This window comes from Pavona decussata, unplaced genomic scaffold (assembly GCF_977016875.1).
Source record: "Pavona decussata unplaced genomic scaffold, jaPavDecu1.1 SCAFFOLD_8, whole genome shotgun sequence".
NCBI classification, from domain to species: domain Eukaryota; kingdom Metazoa; phylum Cnidaria; class Anthozoa; order Scleractinia; family Agariciidae; genus Pavona; species Pavona decussata.
The window spans coordinates 2,520,934-2,543,412 of NW_028145431.1; the positions used below are offsets into that span (position 1 = coordinate 2,520,934).

General features: G+C 37.7%; 1 protein-coding gene across 1 annotated transcript; it reads left to right on the forward strand.

Moving 5' to 3' along the window:
* The first annotated feature begins 1,018 nt into the window (after positions 1-1,018).
* Positions 1,019-21,389, forward strand: LOC146488912 (uncharacterized). Its single transcript, XM_085114628.1, has 27 exons — positions 1,019-1,245; positions 3,452-3,518; positions 4,152-4,234; positions 4,457-4,579; positions 5,452-5,565; positions 6,214-6,291; positions 6,412-6,491; positions 7,094-7,199; positions 7,622-7,705; positions 8,331-8,417; positions 8,542-8,670; positions 9,248-9,310; positions 9,815-9,968; positions 10,520-10,574; positions 10,673-10,722; positions 11,257-11,329; positions 11,935-12,016; positions 12,525-12,590; positions 13,013-13,191; positions 14,106-14,220; positions 14,348-14,437; positions 14,642-14,740; positions 14,946-15,045; positions 15,374-15,480; positions 19,682-19,746; positions 20,223-20,281; positions 20,959-21,389. The coding sequence occupies exons 1-27, from the start codon at positions 1,120-1,122 to the stop codon at positions 21,075-21,077; spliced, it is 2,553 nt and encodes an 850-aa protein (XP_084970754.1). The 5' UTR covers positions 1,019-1,119; the 3' UTR covers positions 21,078-21,389.
* Positions 21,390-22,479: the final 1,090 nt, after the last annotated feature.

Here is a 22,479-nt window from a genome sequence, read left to right on the forward strand (position 1 = left end):
TGAACTGAGAACAACAAATACCTGATGAGTTATTTCTTGATGCTGTAGTACAGAACTTTCCGGGAGTACAGTTCCTTGTATTCCGGGGTGAATAAGCTGGAAACGCAGTGGAAATATAGATAATACTATCGCTGCACGCAATGAAGATACGGTTGTGTACGTTCGGTTAATATATTCCAGGTAGAGAGGAATGGTGTTAGCTGATTGGCTTACCAGTGAGTGTTTCTGCACAGGCTACCCAAAGTCATACTGTTGTGAACTTTCGCCGTCTGAGCTTGTTCACAGGCTAAGAAGTACAATAAGCGTGTGACCAGCTTGACAGCTAATTATTCCTGCATTTCCTAGACTGCGAGCAGTCCCGGGGAACAGTCTCTCCTTTGCTTGAAAATCCGCGAGAAGAACGCAAACAACTGAGCAGGCACGAAATTCGATGCGCGAGCGGCAAAGCCGCGAGTAGCGCGGGCGCCAGAAGGCGAGCGAAAAGCGTGTATTTCTCTTGGAGGGAGGCTGTGTACAGGCTACAAAAAATGGCCTTAAAAATCACACAACACATTTTCATGACAATCACGACCACACAACTCGCTACACAAAATGTTTTGCTAATGCATTGCATTTGTGTTGCATGACGCACAAATACCGGAAAAATAAAAACTGCAGCCAGAATATCTCGCATCTGAAACTGAAGGGAATACCATGAGCAGTAAAGCTTTAATGACCTGTAATGAAAGATTCTTTTAAAACCGGAAACCCACCGCGGCCGCGGCAAACACAATCAGCTGCAATCAGCAATACAAGAAGCAGTGACTTGGGAGCCTGGCGTGCTTTTTCTCAAAAGTTCCAATACTAATTCGTGACCCAAAAAACAATTTTACGGGTACAATTTTCATTGTCAGAAGCTCGATTTTTGACAATTTTGACAAACCTTACGTTCCACCCCCCCGCCCCGCCCCCCACTTATTCTGGCCCCCTTTCTGTCTGCTCCCTGAAGGTCCCGGGAGTTCAGAGGGATTGTGGGAACCAACCGGCTCAAAGTACTAACCCGCGCCGCTAGCGTGCGAAGAAGCCATTCAAGCTAAGCAAACAAAGACCAAGAAATCATTTTAACCTGAGTTGAATATCATGAGGCTTAGTCCACGGGAGCTAGAGGGACTTCTCATTCACCAAACTGGTTTTTTGGCCCAGAAGCGTCTCGCACGTTGTTTGAAACTTAACCATCCTGAAGCAGTGGCCCTTATTGCATGCCAGGTGAGATGTGCAAACTGTAATGCATATCATTAAAACAAAAATAAATCACGCAACAGGAATGAGCCGAGAATCCAGAAGTAAAGGGAATATTCTCTTATGCCTCGATGTTCTTCATTCAGGGTAGTCTATAACCCTTTGCAATTTCAGTCACGTAAAATAGAGGTCCTTTCACGCGTGCAAAAAGGGGTACAGAATGGACTTTGTGAGTGTGGGAGACCCGAGAGTTCATTGTTTCGATCCATAATTTTTGAGCCCGAGACTCTCCGAGCTTCTGAGTGCTGGACAATTGAAGTGGGTAGTACCAAAAAGAAGGTTGCTTGTAAGGCGCAGTCGAATATTTTTGTAGAAACTAAGCGGTATAAATTTAAATTTATTATTATTATTTATTATTATTCATGTGTGTTCGTTGATCATCGCGTGACTCAAAGAAGTAGACTTTCAACCTTTGCGTACTAACTGCGAGGATCTTTCTTCTATTTGATCTTTCATCGGCAGTTCAAAATATATGTTTCACATATTTACACTCATTTATTCATCCTTCACGGGTATATTTCGAACTCACAATATGACCATTTGATAACTCAGTTGGTAGAGCACTGCACTGGCATTGCAGTTTTCATCCAACCCAAACTGATTACGTAATGATAATTAAGAACTTATTCATATTTACACGTGCACAGTAAGCTCTTGCTCCGTTCAATTTGAACCTTGCCCCCTTGCGGGGCAAAAAAGCCGTTTAAATGCCTTACCCTAGCACTGAATTTGATGATTAAATGCTCCCCCCACACTCAAAAACAAAATGTTTGTAATGAAATGTTGGTATACACTACAGTGGAACCACGCTCTACGGACACCCGCTTTATACGGACACCTGTATATTATGCACATTTTCATGTGTCCGGACCAAAAGCTTATATATTTTCTCTAAAATTAATACGGACACTGGTTTTATAAATACAGACAACAGACACTTTCCTGTGCCCCTAGTGACAAACTCTCATACATCGTCAACCCACGATTTATGAACACTGTGCTAATTGTAGATATTGTAACCTGTTCACTGCGCACTGCATTATTCATGAGATAAACGGATGCCTACTCTACCCTGTTCAAATAAATACAGATTTCTATGGGTTTACACGATTTTTCGTTATGTTACCGTTGATCAATTTGCCAGAATCATCAATTTTAATGGAGGCAAATTAATCGTAGATAGATTACTAAAAAACAGTAGCAAAATGGCGTGACATGTTTGATGAGTCTGCCATTTTTCCGGCGTTTGGCCCTCGTACTGTAGTCCTTTAATAAAGCCTTCTGCCTACAATGCCTACACATAAGTTTTTTAGTTCCTTGGCCTAAATGCTTGTGGCCTTCCTCCTCTTTGATGTCCTTTGGTCATTTACATTCAATCAAATTTTTTTACCTTGATTACTTACCTATGGATTAGGAACCATGTGCATTCCATGGCCATGTACTGGACAAGAAAAAAGGGTGTGAACTTGACATCTCAGGCTCACATTCCCCATCCCACCCAGGTAAAAATTAAATCCCCCACCCTCTGGAAGGTCTTTTACATCAAATGCCTTTTCTCTCGTGGTGAAATGCCTCTCTGGGTATGCTTTTTACTTTCCATGAACTGTGACTCTGAAAGGATTTGTGATTTGTGATTATCAATAATTTATTTATTTTAATAAGTTCTTTTCACATCCATATGAACACAACTTTCTAACTTAGGGTGAGCCAGGAATGAAGTGTGGAATCAAAAATTCAAGTTTATGAATTTTCACTGTCATATATTTTGGCATCCTCGGAGACCCAGAGCCTCTCCTGTCGTTGTAGTAAACTTTTACTCAAAATACAAATATCCAACTAAAAGTTTTTTTTTACATGACAACCAGTTGTGTACAATAAAGTGCTTATTTGGAGCAATATTATATTATTTCAATAATTATCAAATAAAGGAAAAAAAGGCATTTATGCCTCTCTTGTCCAAACCCCTTCTGTTATTTTGTTTTGTTTAAAGAGACGTATCATGTGCCTTGAAGAAATCTTCCATTTGTCATTGATGTTATTCCTTGAAATTATTGATATATTTTATTTAATAACTAAATTAAGTCAAATTCAGTGGTACCCGTGTGTGATATTTTATTTAAAATTATATTAATATGTTTTCTAATAAATTATTTGTTTAAATGCAAAATTGCAGCTCAATGAATTAATCAGAGATGGCAGGACTGTGTCAGAGTTGATGAATTTAGGAAAAAAGTTTTTAGGTAAGAAATTTGTAAGTTTGATCTAAAATGCGGACTGTAAATCTTGAAATAAGCACTGCTCTTCTCTTAAACTTCCTAATAATTCATAACAGTACTACTGCCTCATCCTCACTCACTCAACACTGTAGCAGGCAGTAATGGGTGCATGGGGAAAAAAGGGAAGGGGAACAAACGCTGTTATAAAGGGAGGGGACTGGAGGACAAAGACAGTACTATGTAGTGTTTGAGCTGATAACTGAAGTTGTACATCTAAGAGGACATCTTTAATCATATGCTTCTTCACTATTCCTAGCTAGTTTAATTAAGAGTTATGTGGTGGAAGTACAGTTAGTAAAGATTTCCGGAGTGCATAGTCATTCGAATATTCATTCCTTGAACTTATTGATGGGTCGTAGTGTCAGCGGATGGCATTTGCAGCTTTTCAATATGTTGTCTGAAATTCAGCTAGTTGCATCTATGTGAAATTTGTCAGTGTTTTTAATGTTTTATAAAACCTGAAAAACAAACCGTTTTTTTTTTTCCAATTTTGACATCCATGGTCAACTGCTTTGTTTCTGTCTATAGGTAACATTTGTTAGGAAGCTGAAAAGTGCATTAAAATAAATATTTCATTTCAAATTTGTCTATTGATAGGTCTGAATCAAGTGTTACCAGGTGTGGGGGACCTTATTCATGAGGTGCAAGTGGAAGGAACTTTTCCAGATGGAACCAAATTGGTAGGGTTTTAAATATCCGGAAACAGAAAGAGCCTGAGTGAAAAATGTGTTTAACAGTTTATAACTTTTATTATAAGTTTCTGTTACAGTAGTCAACAAAAGGGGTCTTTTGCAAAGACTTAAAGTATGTTTCAAAGTTAATGGCTGCCTGTGATTTGTGAAGAAATAAATAAATAATATAATTCTGTTTACTCATTAATTCATAACTTGTTTCCCAATAAGGTCACGGTTCATAACCCCATTTGTCAAGAAAATGGTGACTTGTCTCTTGCTTTGTATGGAAGCTTCCTTCCTGTACCACCAGTAGAGAAATTTGCATCAGCAAGTGCAAATGTGGTTCCTTTGGTAAGTGTTGATTGAGTGGGTAGTAACTTGGGCCCCCTACGTACAACCAGGGACCATCAGTGCCTCTAAAGGACTTAGGACTGTGTCTACTTATACAGAAGTATTTTTGTGCAGTTTATTACTGCTGGAAAAGTAGATCTTAGTAAGGGCTTTTGGAATCCAAAAAGAAAATTGAGGGTAACCGAACATTTTTTAGAGATAATTAAGAAACAACAATTATTATTTTAAAAAATGCTAAAATACAAAGCAATTAATGTATGGGATTTTTTTTAAAATCAAATTGAAGCTCTGAAAAAATGTGTGGTTACCACCAATATTCTTTTTAAATACCAAGAGCACTTGCTAAGTTCTGCTTTCTCCGCATACTTTTAAACCGCGCAAAAATATCCTTGTATTAGCAGGCACCACCCATAGGAAACCCAAGTATCTGGAGATAGGCAGAACACATGTGCAGTAACAAAAGTAGGCACCGTCCTCAACATCAGGTGTAGCTGCTTACCTCAGAGGTCAATATATTCAGTTGAGTGACATCAGAACATGGACCATTAAGGAATAGAGTGCCTGGATTAACAAGATTATGAATTGATTATGCCTGTAAGGAAATGAATGTATGAGTAGTCTTTTGGGCTTAACTGTGATGGGGTGGGGGGGGGGGGGGTGGGAAGGGAGGGAGTATAAGGAATTCCACTAGATCAGTTGCAATTTTGCAATACTTCACTCTGCGTGCTAATACTAAATACATAAAAAGTAACAAACCTGAAAATCATCTGCATTGCAAAGCTGCCTAATGCAATGTGTTATCTTATTTATGTTTTAGAGTTGCAACGACTAAATAGTTGGATAGTTACCTAATATTTTGAGGTTATTTTCAGGCAAAGTCAGCACCTGGTGCCTTGGTGCCCTCTGCGTCTGGAGACATCACACTGAATGCTAAGAGAAGGACAGTGAAGTTGAAAGTGACCAGCCTGTGTGATCGACCCATTCAAGTATGTTAAACCTCATTTATTGTGGCTCAAGTACAGTGCACATGGTTAGGGGGTTAGTGTGTGGATTGTATGATCAGAGGGTTGGTGGTTTGAGGTTAGCATTGCGGTGTTGTTTCCATCCAGAAACTCCACACTTGTGGTGGTATTAAACCCTATGAGGGGAAAGGAGGGTGGGGGGGTGGTGGGGGGTAGTAACTCCCAGTCACTTCATACATATACTGGGTAACCTGTGGCAGACTGGCATCCCACATAGAGGGGAGTAACAATACCCTCACATGCTTCATGATGCTGGGAACCTTGTGATGGACTAGTATCCCATCCACAGGGAGTAGTAATCCCCCTAGTCACTACATGCTGGGTATCCATCCAGGGCAAGGAGTAGTAATACTCTTAGTCGCTACTTGCTGGGTACCCTGTGATATACTAGCATCATATCCAGAGGGTAGCACTAATACTGACCTTGTCTTTTTGTGCTAATGACAGAAACTCTATATTTGCTGACTGTACATAGGGGTTGCTTTTGACTTGGGTGTGAATTTTTCTTTGCCTTAATAATCTGTGTTGTCTTTAGCTGGCACAGATACTGTTCATCGGGTTTTAGTTAAAAGTATTTTAAGTAATAATGTTGTTTTGAAATTGATTTTTCAGGTTGGAAGTCATTATCATTTTATTGAAGTTAACAAGCAACTTCAGTTTGATAGAGCAGTTGCTTATGGAATGAGACTGGTAATGTTACCATGAATATAATAATACTGCCATATACAGCTTCAATACATATTGACAATGCCTTGTGCTTCACAAAATGCAAAACTTGGTTTTTTAATTGTGCCTTAAATCTGTTTATAGAACATTGCTGCTGGTACAGCTGTGCGGTTTGAACCTGGAGACACCAAAACAATTGAACTTGTCGAGATTGCTGGAAACAGGTGATCATACATTGCCTTTCTTTTTCAAAAAAATTCAATAAGCACCAGGAATTTAATTTGTAACTTTGATGTTTGTTACATAATACTATTTTCTGTCATTTTCATTCAAGTAGGCTAAGAGCACTTGAATTTCATTTTGTTCATCTCGCTGAGGGCTTGTAAACAATATCCAACGTCTCATATTTTTTATGTGCAGTTCCAGAAAATGTCCATACTCCCCCAAGAATGGTTGTTTTGTTGGGAGGGGGGTGGGGTGGGCGCTTATTAAGTTTTCGGGCTTTTAGGGTGGGCGCTTATTTGAGGATGGGCACTTATTAACTTTTTAGGGTTTCAGGGTGGGCGCTTTTTCGAAGGTGGGCGATAATTTGAATAAATACTGGCAGTAATATTATTACTGTCAGTATTTATTCGAATAACCACCCACCTTATTAATATTATTAATAAGCTTCTAAAATTCACCCAATTTTGAAAGGAGCATGGCTCTGACACATATGCCCACCTTAAGGTTAATTGTAAGTTAACTTATAGGATTTTTTCTCTCATAAAATTATACTATATTCTCAGAAATAATCGCTGACATCTGCTTCATGTTTCTTTCGTAGAGTTGTTCGAGGGGGAAATGGACTCGTTGATGGACCTGCTTTGCCTGAAAATTTAGACAAGGTGATGAAAAAAGTGGTTGAACAAGGATTTGCACACCAGCCACAGGTAGGAACCTAAGTTTTACAAGCCCCATGGTTTTTGTTGGGTTCCCTCGTCACTTCTTTACTATCTCTTGTACTTTAATCACTGTAACTTTGTAATAATTTGTAACCATTGTAATCATTGTAATTTATTAATCATTGTAACTTAATTGTGTGCGGCAAATAAACTAAAACTGAATAAATTTGGAATTAGACTTATTATAAGCTGTAATAAGGATATGGCGATGAGAAGCATATTATCGAATGCCTTTGTGTACTCATCTCACTGTAAAGCATCCTAAATGCTTTCCAATCACTATGAAACATTTGCTAGCTGTCACTTTAGCAAGTATAGGTCCATCAAATAATCGTGAACATATACAACAGTGAAGTGAAATTAAATTTAAGTTTAATATTTTTTAAATTCATGTGACTGTTTTTGTGTAGGATGACAAGGTAACCTCTGTCAGCAAAGCGACCATTTCGCGGGAGCTATACATTAACATATATGGCCCCACTGTTGGAGACAAGGTACTGGACGGTGTCATTTTATATCAATATAACATTATTTTATTACTTAATAGCTGACAGTTTCACACACTTAAAAGCCAGCCACACGCCAGCTGATTTTTTGTTGGGGAAATGAGATTTTTCATTGGGACCAAATTGGAGGTAAATGTTAGACCATTAGCTATAGCTATACACACTTATCTCAAAATGATGTTTTGCCGTGATGAATGTGTCGCATCTCTATATCCGATGAACACAATCGAAACTGATGACCCCTAATAAGACCTAGCTTGCTGTCTACTATCAGACGACTGTTATGGGGCCTGCAGCCTGCCACAAAGCATTTTTAGAGGAGATCTCCCATAGCCAAACACCTCCTCTCCCCAGAGTCCTTTAGTTAAGGTTCCAACCTTTTAACCTTGATCCTGCTGGAAGCAAACACTCAAATGCGGCACTCCCCTTGGAAGGGTCATGCTAAGAGGACGATTGGTAAATTTATGCTATATTACTATTTCTGACAAATTTGGAAGTAAATTATTTTTATTAGTTCAAATTTTTAGGCTTTTGAAGAGAACTTATTCAAGCCAACTGAAAGTTCATTTAATACCTTCCTATAAATGACCGTGTATATTGTGAATATTTTCAGGTTTATCTTGGTGACAGTGCTCTTATCATAGAAGTAGAACGAGATTTCACAGTTTATGGAGATGAACTTAAATTTGGAGGAGGCAAGGTGACAATACACTTAATAAATAATAATATGAAATATAAAACAAGCTCATTCATGTGACGTTTGATAACTATTAAATAAATGTCTCTTTTGTTTTACTAAAACTCACTGTACTTTGCAATATTAGGTTTTGAGAGAGGGCATGGGTCAAGCTGCAAATGTGACCAACAGAGAAACAGCATTGGACACTGTTATCACCAATGCATTGATTGTTGATGCTGTTGCAGGGATCATCAAGGCAGATGTGGGAATCAAGGTTGGCTAAGTACTAGTACTGTGTTAATTATATAATAAATTTATTATATCATTGTGCTGGGTATCAGGATTTTCGGAGTGGGGAGGGTCAGTGGGGGAGAAAGGAAGTTGAAAAGCCTCCTTCCCCTCCCCCTCCCTCTCTCATTTGAAAGGCCTGATACTCAGGTTATGGCTGGATATACTTCTCAGATTTTTTTTGGTGAGGGTGTCCTTAGTATTTCAGACCAAATTTTCAGGACCTATTTTTAAACACATACCCGTGTTCAGACTTTCAGACCAGAGTGGTTACATCTCTATTTATTTTCACACCAAGATGACTCAAAAGCCATACCCTTGGGAGGTGCGGAGGGGGTGGAGGGCATATATTTAATGTACAGTTTATACAAGGGAGCAGGTGGCTTCTCCATATCCCTGCCGGGTGTGCTTGCTCCTGGTTAAATTAGTCAAATTAGTCAAAATTAGTACCTGTAGTAGTCAAATTAAAGGAAAACTTGACAAAATGCTTGGCTGCTGTGATTAAGGTAGAAAGACTGCATAACCCAATGAACCTTGATTGTGGTATGGTGTTGCAATTTTAGAATGGTGTTATTTCTGCCATTGGAAAAGGTGGCAACCCAGATGTCATGGCAGGAGTCACTGAGGTTGGTTGAGTTTCATTATTTTATTTTATCAATTGGTTTTACAGTGAATAAGATACACTAACCAATACTCTTTACTATGTGTTTTTCCAAATTATACATAATGAAGTAGATGACAATAATCAGGGACATTATTATATATACCACTAACAGAGTTATGATTCCTGCATGCAAATGGAACATATATAGTGTAGTTTGGGAATGCCTTTTAGTTTGTGGCAAGGGCTGGTAGTAAATTTCTATCCCAAAATATGACGTTATCAGACATAATTGGTTTTCCTGTTTGAAACCTTTTAATGATATTTTATTTTGAATTAATGTTGTGCAAAGGCTAAAAAGAAACATCAGGTAGCAATAGTGTACCCTCAGAGTGACAAAAACTTGTCCGTGCAGTTCTTGCAGGTTTTAGCCTTTACGTCAATCTACAGTCAATACGTATTAACATGCATTTGACACTCCAAAACATCTAGTCAGTACATTGCAATTGCAGTTTTTTGACATTTCTAGGGAATGGTATGTGGAGTTGGAACAGAAGTGATAGCAGGCGAGGGTCTGATCTTGACGGCAGGTGGATTTGATGCTCATATTCACTTCACCTGCCCTCAACTTGCTGAAGAGGCGATTGCATCAGGACTCACAACCATGGTTGGAGGAGGAACAGGTGTATATGAGTGGGCAGTTTTACTTCCACTTTGTCTTAAATAATTTGCTGAGATGAACCTGCTAGTCAACAATACTTCATACAGCGTACTTCATTTTTTAGTATTTTTAATTATTAGTTGAGGATCTGTTACAGTATTCCCTTGTAGTGGAGCCCTGTTGGATGAATTCAAATTAATGGTTTAATAATTATTGTTCAGTCAGTCTCACAAAAAAAAGGGAATTCAGAACGAGTAGTTATGATTCCATTTTTGACTTTAAGGGACCAAGAGTAAGGCTGATCATAGGTCTAGACTTAATTAAATCAATATTACCGTAAATTAAATTATTGATGAAAATAACTATCAGGTGACATTATCGTCTAGCTTATGGTCCTTCAAATTCACTCAAACCCAAATATTTTTGTTATCCTTTGAAACTTCATGTAAATTTAATATTTTTACTTAATGCTGACCCTAGCCAATGATCCTCACATTTGAGGGGGTAGGCTCCATTGGTAAATAAAAAATAATTAAAGAAGTTGTACAGTATGTCTTAATTATTGTTTTTCAGGTCCTGCTACTGGTACATGTGCAACAACTTGTACCCCAGGACCAAATCATATCAAGTGAGTTGGTTGATTAGTGACATAACAAAGTTTGTTTAATGTGAAGGTTAGGGGGTGTAATGAAACATTCTGATCATCAATGAAATTTGTTTTTCCAGAGCAATGATTCAAAGTACAGACAGCTTTCCTCTTAACTTTGGATTTACAGGTAAAGTTAACTGCCGTCACACAGTTTGCTTTAAAGTAATCATGTGCACCAACAATGTCTTGTATGAACTTGCCAACACCTCACATGAAGCTTTTGGCATATGCCAGTACAGTATATTTGAGATGTGTATTCTCTATGACAACCCTGCAAGTTTAACGTTTTCTACAGTGACTAAAGTCTTATTAGTTTGGCAGCAAGTTTGGCTTATAGTTTCCATAATGGTATGTAAAATGGTCTCAACTTTGGAAGGTTGGTGATCTACTCATGGGAAAAGATGGACTTGCATCGGCAGAGCACACTGATTTGGGGTGTCTCAAGATATCTAAGACCTGTACCTTAATTCTGGTCTGCCAGCATCAAAACCAAAGACCTCAAAGCCCCCTCCTGATCTCACAAACTAATGTCTAATTTTTTCTGAGACTAGATTTTAGGGGTAGGTTTTTGATACAACCCATAGATTTGGCCAGAGTTGATATGTCAGCTGGTTTGACTTCCATACAAACTGTTTAGAATACAATAATTTGTTGTCGTTAGGAAAGGGGAATACATCAAAGTCTAGTGGGGTTGCAGAAGAGTTAGAGGAACAGATTAAAGCTGGTGCCATTGGGTGAGTGTTTCAATGGTGCTTGACGATTCCATGTCCAGGGCTTAGCTCTTGCATGTTTGCCTGGTCAGATGGAATATCGAAGCCTTAGAATAATGTAAAGAGTTTCACAAACCGGTAAAAAAACCTTGTGCTATGTATACATGGTGCTGTAATTCGCACATGTGTCTATGCAAAGATTAACTTAACTTAATATGAAATTTCATGTAATATTATAAACAGTAACCTCCCTTTCACCCCTGTGACAGGCGTGATAGGCTTCCTAATCGCTTGCATGTTGTCAGAGATTAAATGCAGATTACCTAGACTGGATCATTCTATGATTTAATTGATAAAAATAATATTATTTTAAAGAATGAAATTTCTAGATAGCTGTCAACTACAAGATCAGAAGGAAAACTGTCAGAAACATTTTTTATTCATTTTTTTCCGATGCATCCTTGCATCTTGTGGATGCACTTTCTTGGATTGTAAAGCGCCTTTGATCATTTAGATGTTAAAGGGCGCTATATAAGTATTAAAATTTATATTTTTTAAAAATTTTGATGCTCAAATTTAAAGAAGCCCCTGATATCATTAATGTTGAGCTTTTTTCAAATTACCCATAGGTTAAAACTCCACGAGGACTGGGGAACGACACCTGCAGCCATTGACTGTGCCCTGACAGCTGCTGAAAAACATGATGTGCAGGTTAATAATATCATTGTATATAATGAGGCTATCAGAGAATAGTTAAATCTTACAAAGCCTATCACCTTTCTGGATTCCCAATAAACCAGATGGCAAGCGCCAGTCAATTAATTGTACAGTGCATGCGACACGATTGTTGGACTACTGTTCATAAGGATTTTCCACAAAGATGTAGCAGTTAATCCCTTCAAGCAAGGTGCATTGATTGTGGCCGGTAGTGAAAAAATTCAATATAGATATTTGGAGGGCTGAGTCCATAACCATCTTATTTCAAATTTTGCTGACTTAATTTATTTTGACCTCCTTTTTCTTGAAAACTAAACGTAAACCAGTTGGGGGAAATAAAAACTACAGAGCAATGTTCCCTGACAAAATTGAAAGCCACATGAACAAAACAAAAAATCAGCTTAAAATTGGACATAAGACGGTTATGCGCCCTGACCTCTTCATATATTTTAATATCTTATTACATTACACTCAGTCAGTATAGCTAATTTGTCTCTTTTAGATCACTATCCATACAGATACTCTGAATGAATCAGCCTGTGTTGAACAATCAGTAGAAGCATTTAAGGTAATTTAGTAATAGTCAATAAAATACTCTTTTGACTAAACCAAAAGTTTCACATAAGAATGCAAAAAATCAGGGAAATAGTTACTGAATCTCAAAAAAATGTGACAAGCAGCTAATTTATTAGTGAAAAATATCATGGTTTCAAATTATGCTTTCATTAACTTTATACTTAGGTGCCTTTTTATAGACTTACCACCTTATGTGCATGTGCCTTCTGGCATAGAGAGCGATGATGATGATGATGACGATGACGATGATGATGATGATGATGATGATGATAATGATAATGATGATGATTGTAAACATACACATGTCTCAACATCAAAATAATTCAAATTGCTTTGACTAAATTTTGCAGCATTAATATTCCAGCCTGTACTTTGTTTACATTTTCACATAAATCATTGCTCTGTTCCTCGCAGGGCCGAACTATTCACACATATCACTCAGAAGGTGCAGGTGGGGGACACGCCCCTGATATCATCAAGGTGTGTTCAGAAGAGAATGTGATTCCATCATCAACAAATCCCACGCGTCCATTCACTGTCAACACTATTGACGAGCACTTGGACATGCTGATGGTGTGCCATCATCTTGACCCGTATGTTATTAATAATAACAAAATATAGTTTAATTTATATGTTGTTAAATATAATAATTTATGCATGTTACTTAATAATTTTATTTGATCGAGTGGCTGAGGGATTGGAAGACTGTTAGGCTGATTGATTGATTTACCACAATGATTGTTTGATAAACAAAGTGTGGTTTGTAGTCGTGAAATACATGTAGCTCATGTTTCTACCTCTTTATTAAAGAAAATGCTTAGTACACCTTACACCTTCTTCAATTCTTGAAATAATGAAAAGCTTGTAAATTTGTAACAATCCTTTAATTTCTATCAGCTAGCGAATCCTTTTTGCGTCACTTGTTTGTTTACTACTTATTTAACTTTTATTTTAGTCAATTTGTAAACACCAAATTTATTTGTATTTAGTTTAAATAGTATTAGACATACCTACCCGCCTCGACTAGCTTCAGCTATTTGCGGGTAGGTATATGACCAGCTTGTAACTGTCTGTTTTAAGAAAGTGTTGTTGTTGTTGTGTTGTTGTTATTGTCGTTGATCTTCAGAAGGTGATGGAATTGAACACGTGTTTCACTAGAATGCAGCACTTGATGTTTATTTGTGAGTTGTATTGGTCAGGTTCTTGATCCCCTTGGTTTGAATGGTTGGTTGTTTGGTTGTTAAATAGAATGGATTGATTGATTTACCGATTGATTGATTTTTAGTTGTAAACTATAAAATTAATATAATTATATAATATTGTCATTTTCAATCGGTGTGTTTTATTAGCAAATCTTAATTAATGAAGACAAAACTGAAACTGATAAATATCCTAACTTAACTTTAAGGCCTGCACAAGTTCTACAAAAATATAATTATTGCATTATTTTAAAATGGTTGAGCTACAGTTGTATGCCCTTTTTATTTTACTGTGTTTTTTAACGTAGAAATCTAAAAGAAGATGTAGCATTTGCAGAGTCTCGCATCAGAGCAGAAACAATTGCCGCTGAGGACATCCTGCATGACATTGGAGCAATAAGCATTATATCTTCTGATTCACAGGTACGAATGGCCCAGTGATCTGTTCTCTCTTTCTAAGATTTCCTCATGAATCACTTGTCTTGATGAAGTCTTTGTTATGGATCAAAACTTAGTTATTTATAAGTGACTCATTTGGTTAACATTACAGGCCATGGGTCGGGTTGGTGAGGTGATCTGCCGTACATGGCAAACAGCTGATAAAATGAAGAAACTCAGAGGAAAGCTTGCTGATGAACAGGTAATTTTATCAGTGATCTGTGTCTTGTAGTGTTATCACCCTAAATGTGGTAAAATTTTGACAATTTAATTATTAATTATTAATTATTAAATTCTTTGGTGCAAAAGGGCACAGTTTATAAATGGGTTCACAGCAAGCTGGTCTTGTTCTTGCTTGTTTATGACAGGTGCTCTTGAACAACTAGTTTCCTCTTTTTGTTGGCAGGGTGATAATGACAATGTTCGTGTGCGCCGCTACATAGCCAAGTACACCATAAACCCAGCCTTGGCACACGGAATGTCACACATCATTGGATCTGTTGAGGTGGGTCGGTTTCACCGTTTCTGAACAACAAATAAGCATTTCCTCTATCAGTACAGAAGCTGGTTTTTATGTTTCCCATAGTTCTGGGGGGCAAGGCAATGCTCATAATTTTTGTTGGGCCCCAGCTGGTATGTCCCCACTTCTTGAAATGCTGACCCATTTTCAGACATGTGATAATTCCCTATTCTCTCTCTCTGTTACCCAGGTTGGAAAACTGGCTGATTTGGTCCTCTGGCAGCCTGCCCTGTTTGGTGCTAAACCAGAAATAGTGGTGAAAGGAGGCCAGATTGCTTGGTCACAAATGGGTAAATGTGTGTTGTTTTTCTTTATTTTAATTATTAGATGATGATAATAATAATAATAATAATAATAATAATAATAATAATAATAATAATAATAATAATAATAATAATAAATAATTAAAAATGATGATGATAATGATGACGATGAACTTGAAACTTACAGCAACAATGATAATAATTATTGTAATACTGCTTCTAATTAAAGTAATAAATAAATAAATAAATAAATAAATAAATATAATTATAAGTATATTTATTTATTATTAATAATAAATTGATAAAGAAATTCTGATATCTAAAATCAACCTGATCCCTTTTTTCGTCTCATCAGGAAATCCCAATGCATCCATCCCCACACCACAGCCTGTGAGGCCACGCCCAATGTTTGGAGCCTTTGGCGCTGCTGTTGGAGCCAACTCTGTTGTGTTTGTTAGCCAGGTATGAAGTAAACTATATTTTCACACGCAAGGATTTCTTGAAATGAAAGAAAAAAAAAAAAAATAGGCCATTCAGGGCGGGTATGGCATTTTGTGCTATTTCAACAATAATCTGAGTCAATGTCTCCAGAAACAATTAATTATTTATTAAAAATAAAAATAAATGACAAATGAATATTAAACTTGTTAATGTGTTAAGCACTGCGGTGCTAATGGGGACACCGTAAATAACACAAATATAAACATTACAAACTCAATGTAACTCTTAAAAATACCAACCGGTAGGGAGGCTTACCAGTTGACTATTTATGAGATGTGGCCAAGGATTTGAACAGGGGACTACATGTGAAAGAAATCCATCTAGTGGTCAGAGAGAGAGAGAGAGAGAGCTTGAGCAGGACCTCTGGATATTTACAGACTTGTCCAACACCTCTGACCACTCAGTCACCCCGGCCTTGCGCACGCTACTGGTGTACACGAGCGTAACATGATGCGTACGCACGAAATTGGTGCGTTGGCGCATGCAACATTTTGGTGCGTAAGCGCATTTTGATGCACAGTTTAGGCACATTCTAGGCACAGTTGTGGCACAGTTTTCGGAAAGCTTAGGCACAGTTTAGGCACAGGTTAGGCACAGTTTTGGCACAGTTTAGGCACATTTTGTGCACATTTTTCAGTAATAAAGAACTGGTCTGTGACCGACGCGTTTAATTTGCCGCTAACATTTTTTCGGCACCGTGAAAAGGGAAGAAAAAAATGGAAGCGAGTAGACTGTTCACAGCCCCCCTATTTTTCCGTGGGATTCTCCAGACCGGTTCGCTTCGATGGAGCTGCCGCCATCTTGGTTTGTGAAAGCGAGTACGATCTGGGGAGAGTGTCTAAACTACCGAGGGGAGGGGAGCGGAGTTGGGAGGCGGCGGGAAAAATAGGGAGACTGTAACAGCTTCTCACTGTCTGGTGTTCGAGGGGCGTACCGAAACTTTGTCGCCTCGACTAATTGAATCAACTAAAAAATATACTCCCCAGAGATAAACATGTCAAATTGAAGGAAATACGATAGTCCTTGTTACAGTACAGTTTCTGTACCATTTCGAAACAAAGTACAGTTGCGAAATAGAATAAAGTTGCGAAAGTCTTCCGAGTGAGGATAGGCATGAAAATACAGTACAGTGCATCAGCTATTTGCAAAGTGAATTTCAATACAAGCGGAACGCATAGAGTGAAGCTAACAGCGAAACCTTCAGATGCATGCCGCGTTTGTAACATTTATTTTAAAATAGCAGTCGGCGATTTCGGGAAGAAAAACAAGTACATTTCCACAGAAAATTTGTTTAAGATCCCGGAAAGAGCCGGAGTTGCCAGCATTCCTCTAGCCGATCTTTTAAAAGTACATCTTGGAGTTGAAGTGGATCCACAAGATGGGAAATCTTCACGTGTTTGCAAAAGCGCTTGCGACGAAAGCCACGATGAGCAACGTTTCAAGCGCTTTGTGTGTGTTGTTTTGCCCTAGAGAATTGTTAAAAAAGTCGTCCCTACGGTTCGCCATCTACTTCAAAGCAGTCCAAAGAGACGGAAAACTGCAGTCTGCCGCCTGCCAAACGTCCGCTGATTTTCAGCCGTTCTGAAACAGTTCCGTCCACCGTTTCGACCCGTACCGAGACGAATATTACACTGAACGTTTTGTTGGAAGATGCGAGCGGCGATGAGGATGCTTGAGAACTATCAGGCCTCCAAGCCGACGAGACAAACGATAAAAATCAAAACATTCCCCACGATCTTCACAGCATTACACGCCAGCCCGTATCCAGTTGTAGAACTGGCGGTGAAAGGTACGTCAGTCATGCTGTCAACGCTTCAGAACTTCTATTGTCTAATTGACCAATGAGGTGTTGCCGTTGCTGGTGCAACGGGCCTTTGGAACGCGAGACAGTGAGAAGCTGTTACAGTCCCTCTATTTTTTCGCTTCCCCTCAATCACTATACTAACACTCACCCCCGCTCCCCTCGGTAGTTTAGACACTCTCCCCAGATCGCGCTCGCTTCTACAAACCAAGATGGCGCCGGTTTCATCGAAGCGTACCGGTCTCGAGAATCCCACGGAAAAATAGGGGGACTGTGAACAGTCTAGGAAGCGAGAAAAGCAAACAAGAATTGGATTTTTTTTTATTTTGGTTTGTGTATAATGGAACTTGAAACATTATATTTAACACTATGTAAAATTTTACGGAAAATAAAAACGCTTGCGGTTTATCAATTGTTTACATTTTCGGTACCTAGCAATAAATTTAGTGAAAGCAAAAAAATTCAGCTCTCGATTTTTCTGACAGTTGCAGGGATTTAGTTATAGTTTACAATTAACCCTAAAATAACGGAAAGTGGAAGAGTTCTTAATTCAGCACGATTTTGTTGCCACAAGTACAACTTGTACATGTACAATGAAATGAACAGCACATTTTGTTTTGAATAGATAATTTAATTTGATGAAACAGCGATTTGGAACTCGATCGGATTTGTGTTTTTCCATCAGTAAAAGCATTTTACATTTTTGTTAGAGTCCGAAACACAGCTAATTTAAGAAGTTTAACACTATGAACCCGAGCGGTATAAATATCTTGTAATTTGTTTATTCACAGGACAAATCGCGTTTCATGTAATCGGACACTTGTAAAAAAGACTAGTTAATTAATGCGTCTTCCTGAACCGCGGAAAGGATTGTCAACTTTTACGCTTGAAAATTGAAATTACCTATACTGAACTAAAATTTTATACTCACCAAATGTTTTCTTTCGTGTGATTTAAATGTTGTCTTGAACGGTAAAGCTAAAACAAATTATTGCGGGCCGCCCCGCGTGCGTTGCGGTTTCATTTTTCGGCTCCTCAAGCGACAGTACACTATTTTGATTGTCTTTTTGCAAGGTTCTCCTCGCTTATTCTTGCGAAGATAAGAGGATTAAAAGGTTTTTGAAAATGCCTCATCAGTCTCTTAACAAAGGTAGCATCGTAGAATGAATCAACACGAACACACTTCACGAAAGCAGCAAAAGGTCGACCACAAGGCGAAACTCGTAAGCTCAACTTTGGCACAACTTAGGCACAGTTTTGGCACAGTTTTGGCACAGTTTGGCACAACTTTACGCACACTTTAGGCACAACTTATGCACAGGTTATGCACACCTCTTTGTGCTGTGGCACATTCAGGATTTCGTAATTCGTGCTAAGGCACGCCGAACTGTATTTTCGGTCTCAAAAATCACAGTCTGATCTTGAAAACTATATTGCAATTTAAGGACAAGTTCTCCAAATTAAAAAACAATACCCTAGAATGGAAGCTCAACTTATGAGTATTTGGAATGTCTTTTATTTGGATCTCAGTAAGGACTAAAAATTCAGCAAAGACGGTCTGAAAAAAGTTGACCTCGTCGCTCACGATGAAGGTAAATAATCAGTTCCCTTGCTGTTTGTTACTATAACTTACTTATTTTTTCATTCTTAGACACAGTTTTGGAGATAATGAAAACTCATAAGTTGTTTTTACTTTGGGAGAAAGCAGATTTGTTTTCTATGACTTGAAGCGGAGAAATTAAAGAATGTGCCGATCAGACTGCAAATGTTACGCGTGGCCTTCAAAATAGTCGTATTTTTCACCATTGTGACGTTATTTTCTCTTTTCACAAAACCTTTCAATGAAAACACATTCCTCCAACCGGAAGCAGTCTAGAAACTTGAAGTCTGTGCCAATTTTCAATTTGATCCGAGGTCAAATTATTTCACAAAAGTAAAATGAAGCTCGATTTTTGGTAGTGTACACCAGTAGCGTGCGCCAGGCCCCCCACATTCCACAAAAATACATTTTTGTTAATTAAGTGACAACATTCATAGCTAATGCTTGGCTAGATTTTGATTCAGTATGTATAAGGTCCCTTAGCTTTTGTCATCTGTGTTTTGGATGTAGAGACAAGAGTAGAGCAAAGAGCATTAACCCTTTAAGCCCTAACAGTGATTAGCATCAAATTTCTCCTTGTAATATCAATGCTTATTCAACCCCTGAGGTCATCAGGATTAAGGATTTCATCACCCAGGATGAAAATATAATTTCTCCTTAGTACCTTTCTAAGAAAAGTATGGGGACAAGATATAGGAGAATTTGTTTTTTGATGTTAGAGGTTAAAGGTTTTTAAGCGAACTGTTCTGTTGTATCTGTAGGAATGTAATAAGAATAAAGTTTGTCAGACTTATGGGATCAACAAGAAAACTGTGGCAGTTAAGGGGTAAGTGCAGTGAAATACATTTAACACCTCAATTTTATTAACAAATAGTTTTTAATTCATTTAACAAGGAGTGTCATTGTTATAGAATTGTCAAGGTAATAATGACTGAAATCCAAGTACTTGTGGTGACCCAATCATCATAACCAGCTGCCACTGTGTACGCATCTAGGTTGAGGTGTTATATAATATATCACAAACAAGTCATGTTATTTAATTTATTTGGCATGCTGTCTGTGCATGGTGTTAACAATATAATTTTTTTGTAGGGAACAGCAATTTACCTGATGTTGCTAGGGGTTGTTTTTACCAGAATGCATATACTTTGACTTCATGTAGATGGAAGTTTTGTTTATTTTTAACTTATCAAATATTTGGTATGTTCAGGCTTTCTTTTCCTATTTGGGCTGAGAATGATGGCATCTTGGCATCTTGTACATGATTTATGACACAGCCACGTGATTGCTTTTTTCTTGTAGGTGCCGAACAGTGAAAAAGAAAGATATGATTCTCAACAACCATTTACCCAAGCTTACAGGTAAATAATTTGTTATGAAAGTTGTGTCATTTGTCTAGTGTCATGTTGCATTTCAGAGGGCTTGTCACATGCTTTAAAACTAACACTGATGGTGAACTGTTGGCCATTTGTCTGTCAAATGGGGGAGGCCAACTATTGGTTATCTGTTGTCTGGCAATTAAGGTGGCTGGCACTGGTTTCCTGGCAACACTTTCCATGAGCTTTGATGGATCTAGCACTACCACTCTTTATCAGTTGACACAACAAATTAATGGTATGACATTATACTGTCTAATGTCTAATTATTGGAAAACAAGTTATAGTTTTTTCTCAATATAACAAGGTACCATAGAAACAATGTAACTTGTCAAAAATAGCCCTACATTTAGCTTTAAGTAATAATAATAATAATAATAATAATAATAATAATAATGATAATGATAATGATAATGATAATGATAATGATAATGATAATAACAATAATAACGAATTTGGTGACTCCCATTTTTATTTTTGAATTGTAATCAGCAACTTTTTACAAGTTTAACAAAAGGTTTAGGTTGGGTTCGGAGCCACTTAAAGTTTTGAAAAGTTAAGGTGGCTCTCTCAGACAACAGATTTGTGGGTGAGTTTTTCTTCAATTCTTTGTGTTATCTTGGAATGACATTTTAAACCTGTCTCTGGTGTTATATCCACAGTTGATCCGCAGACTTACAAGGTTCACATCATCGACAGTGAAGACCCTAAAAAGAAAGAGCACATCACCTGCAAACCAGCGTCAATCATCCCCATGGCTCAAAGATTTTTTATATTTTAAACATGAGCTCATGACCGTATGCCTTCATTATAGTCCTACTGGTAATTATGTGGTGAAAATCAAGAAAATATTTTGATTAATAGAAATTATATTCCTTTTCAAGCCACAGCACCTAGTAACAACCAACTCACTTCAAGCTGGGAATGTTCTCCCATTATTTCATCTCTTTCTTAACATTTCTGAGGTGTTTGATAGCCAGTCACATCTCTACACTTATAGCTATCTCGTAGTTTCATCCCTTGAATTCGTTTAGTGCATGTAGATCTGTTTGGATTTCTTAATATGAAAGTGACAATTTCATTATTAGCAGGGAAAAAATACATAAAAATCATAAAATGTATAATAGCCCAAAGTAGCTTAAAGTATAATGTAGTCTGCACATCTACATAGTGTCATTGATAACTGTCTGCATTTCCCAATAGCAGCATAATATATATAATTTAATATATTACTCGTCAGATATTATTATAAACAATGTCTGATAGTTAGACTCTACTTTGGAGTTTATTCCATTCTGCACCAGCTTGCATGCAATGTGAACAAAGTTCATCAGAAGTCAATACATGCCAGCTAAAGGGAATAAAAAGCTATATAGTAAGATTTTCCTTTGCTGTCGTGTATTAACGTGCATGACATGGAGAATTAACTAATAGAGTATATTTTTGTTGGGTTCTTAAAACCATTAATAGTAACAATGTAAGAATTGAACTTGAGCTTAGCAGTAAAATAAAGATTATTTAAAAAATCATGCGTTCCTTTTATTGTCATTTAGCTTTAAGGGGGGAGGGGGAGGGAGGAGGGCTGGGTGGTATAGGTGGGTGATAGATAACCCCACAAAGTATGCATGGGGCCAATCAATCCTCCCAATTCTCCCATTGAATATCAATGGAGTTAAGAGCTTTTAAAATGATATTTTGGAAAAGTTAAACTCTCCTCAAGAGGTACATAAGTATACATATATCATATTTTAATCCATCAAATATTTTCGCTCGCGCGCGATTGGTCTAAATGCCTCACCTGACCAGATATACCCCAGCTAAAACTGGGGAATATCCAATGATATTCCCTAAGTGATATTCCCCAATTTCAAAAACTTCAAGGCGCGTCATGTTTGCAATTAAAGTTAATGTCAAGATGGGGGAACAGTTTGCTTTTGTGACAGGAGAGATAAACCTGCTGGTCGATAAAGCAGTACCAGAAAACAACATACGCTCTAAACGTTTTTGACGGTAAACTGTTCTTAAACGAAATGTTCAAATACTCAAGCTCGTTGCTACATTCTGCGAAAAATATTTGAAGGATAATAACCACAATAGCCTCCATTTGGCTTTAAAAATATGCTCATATTTGTCCTTGGACATTATCTGCTCCTCGAAGCTCACAGTTTTCCTCGAGCTTCGCT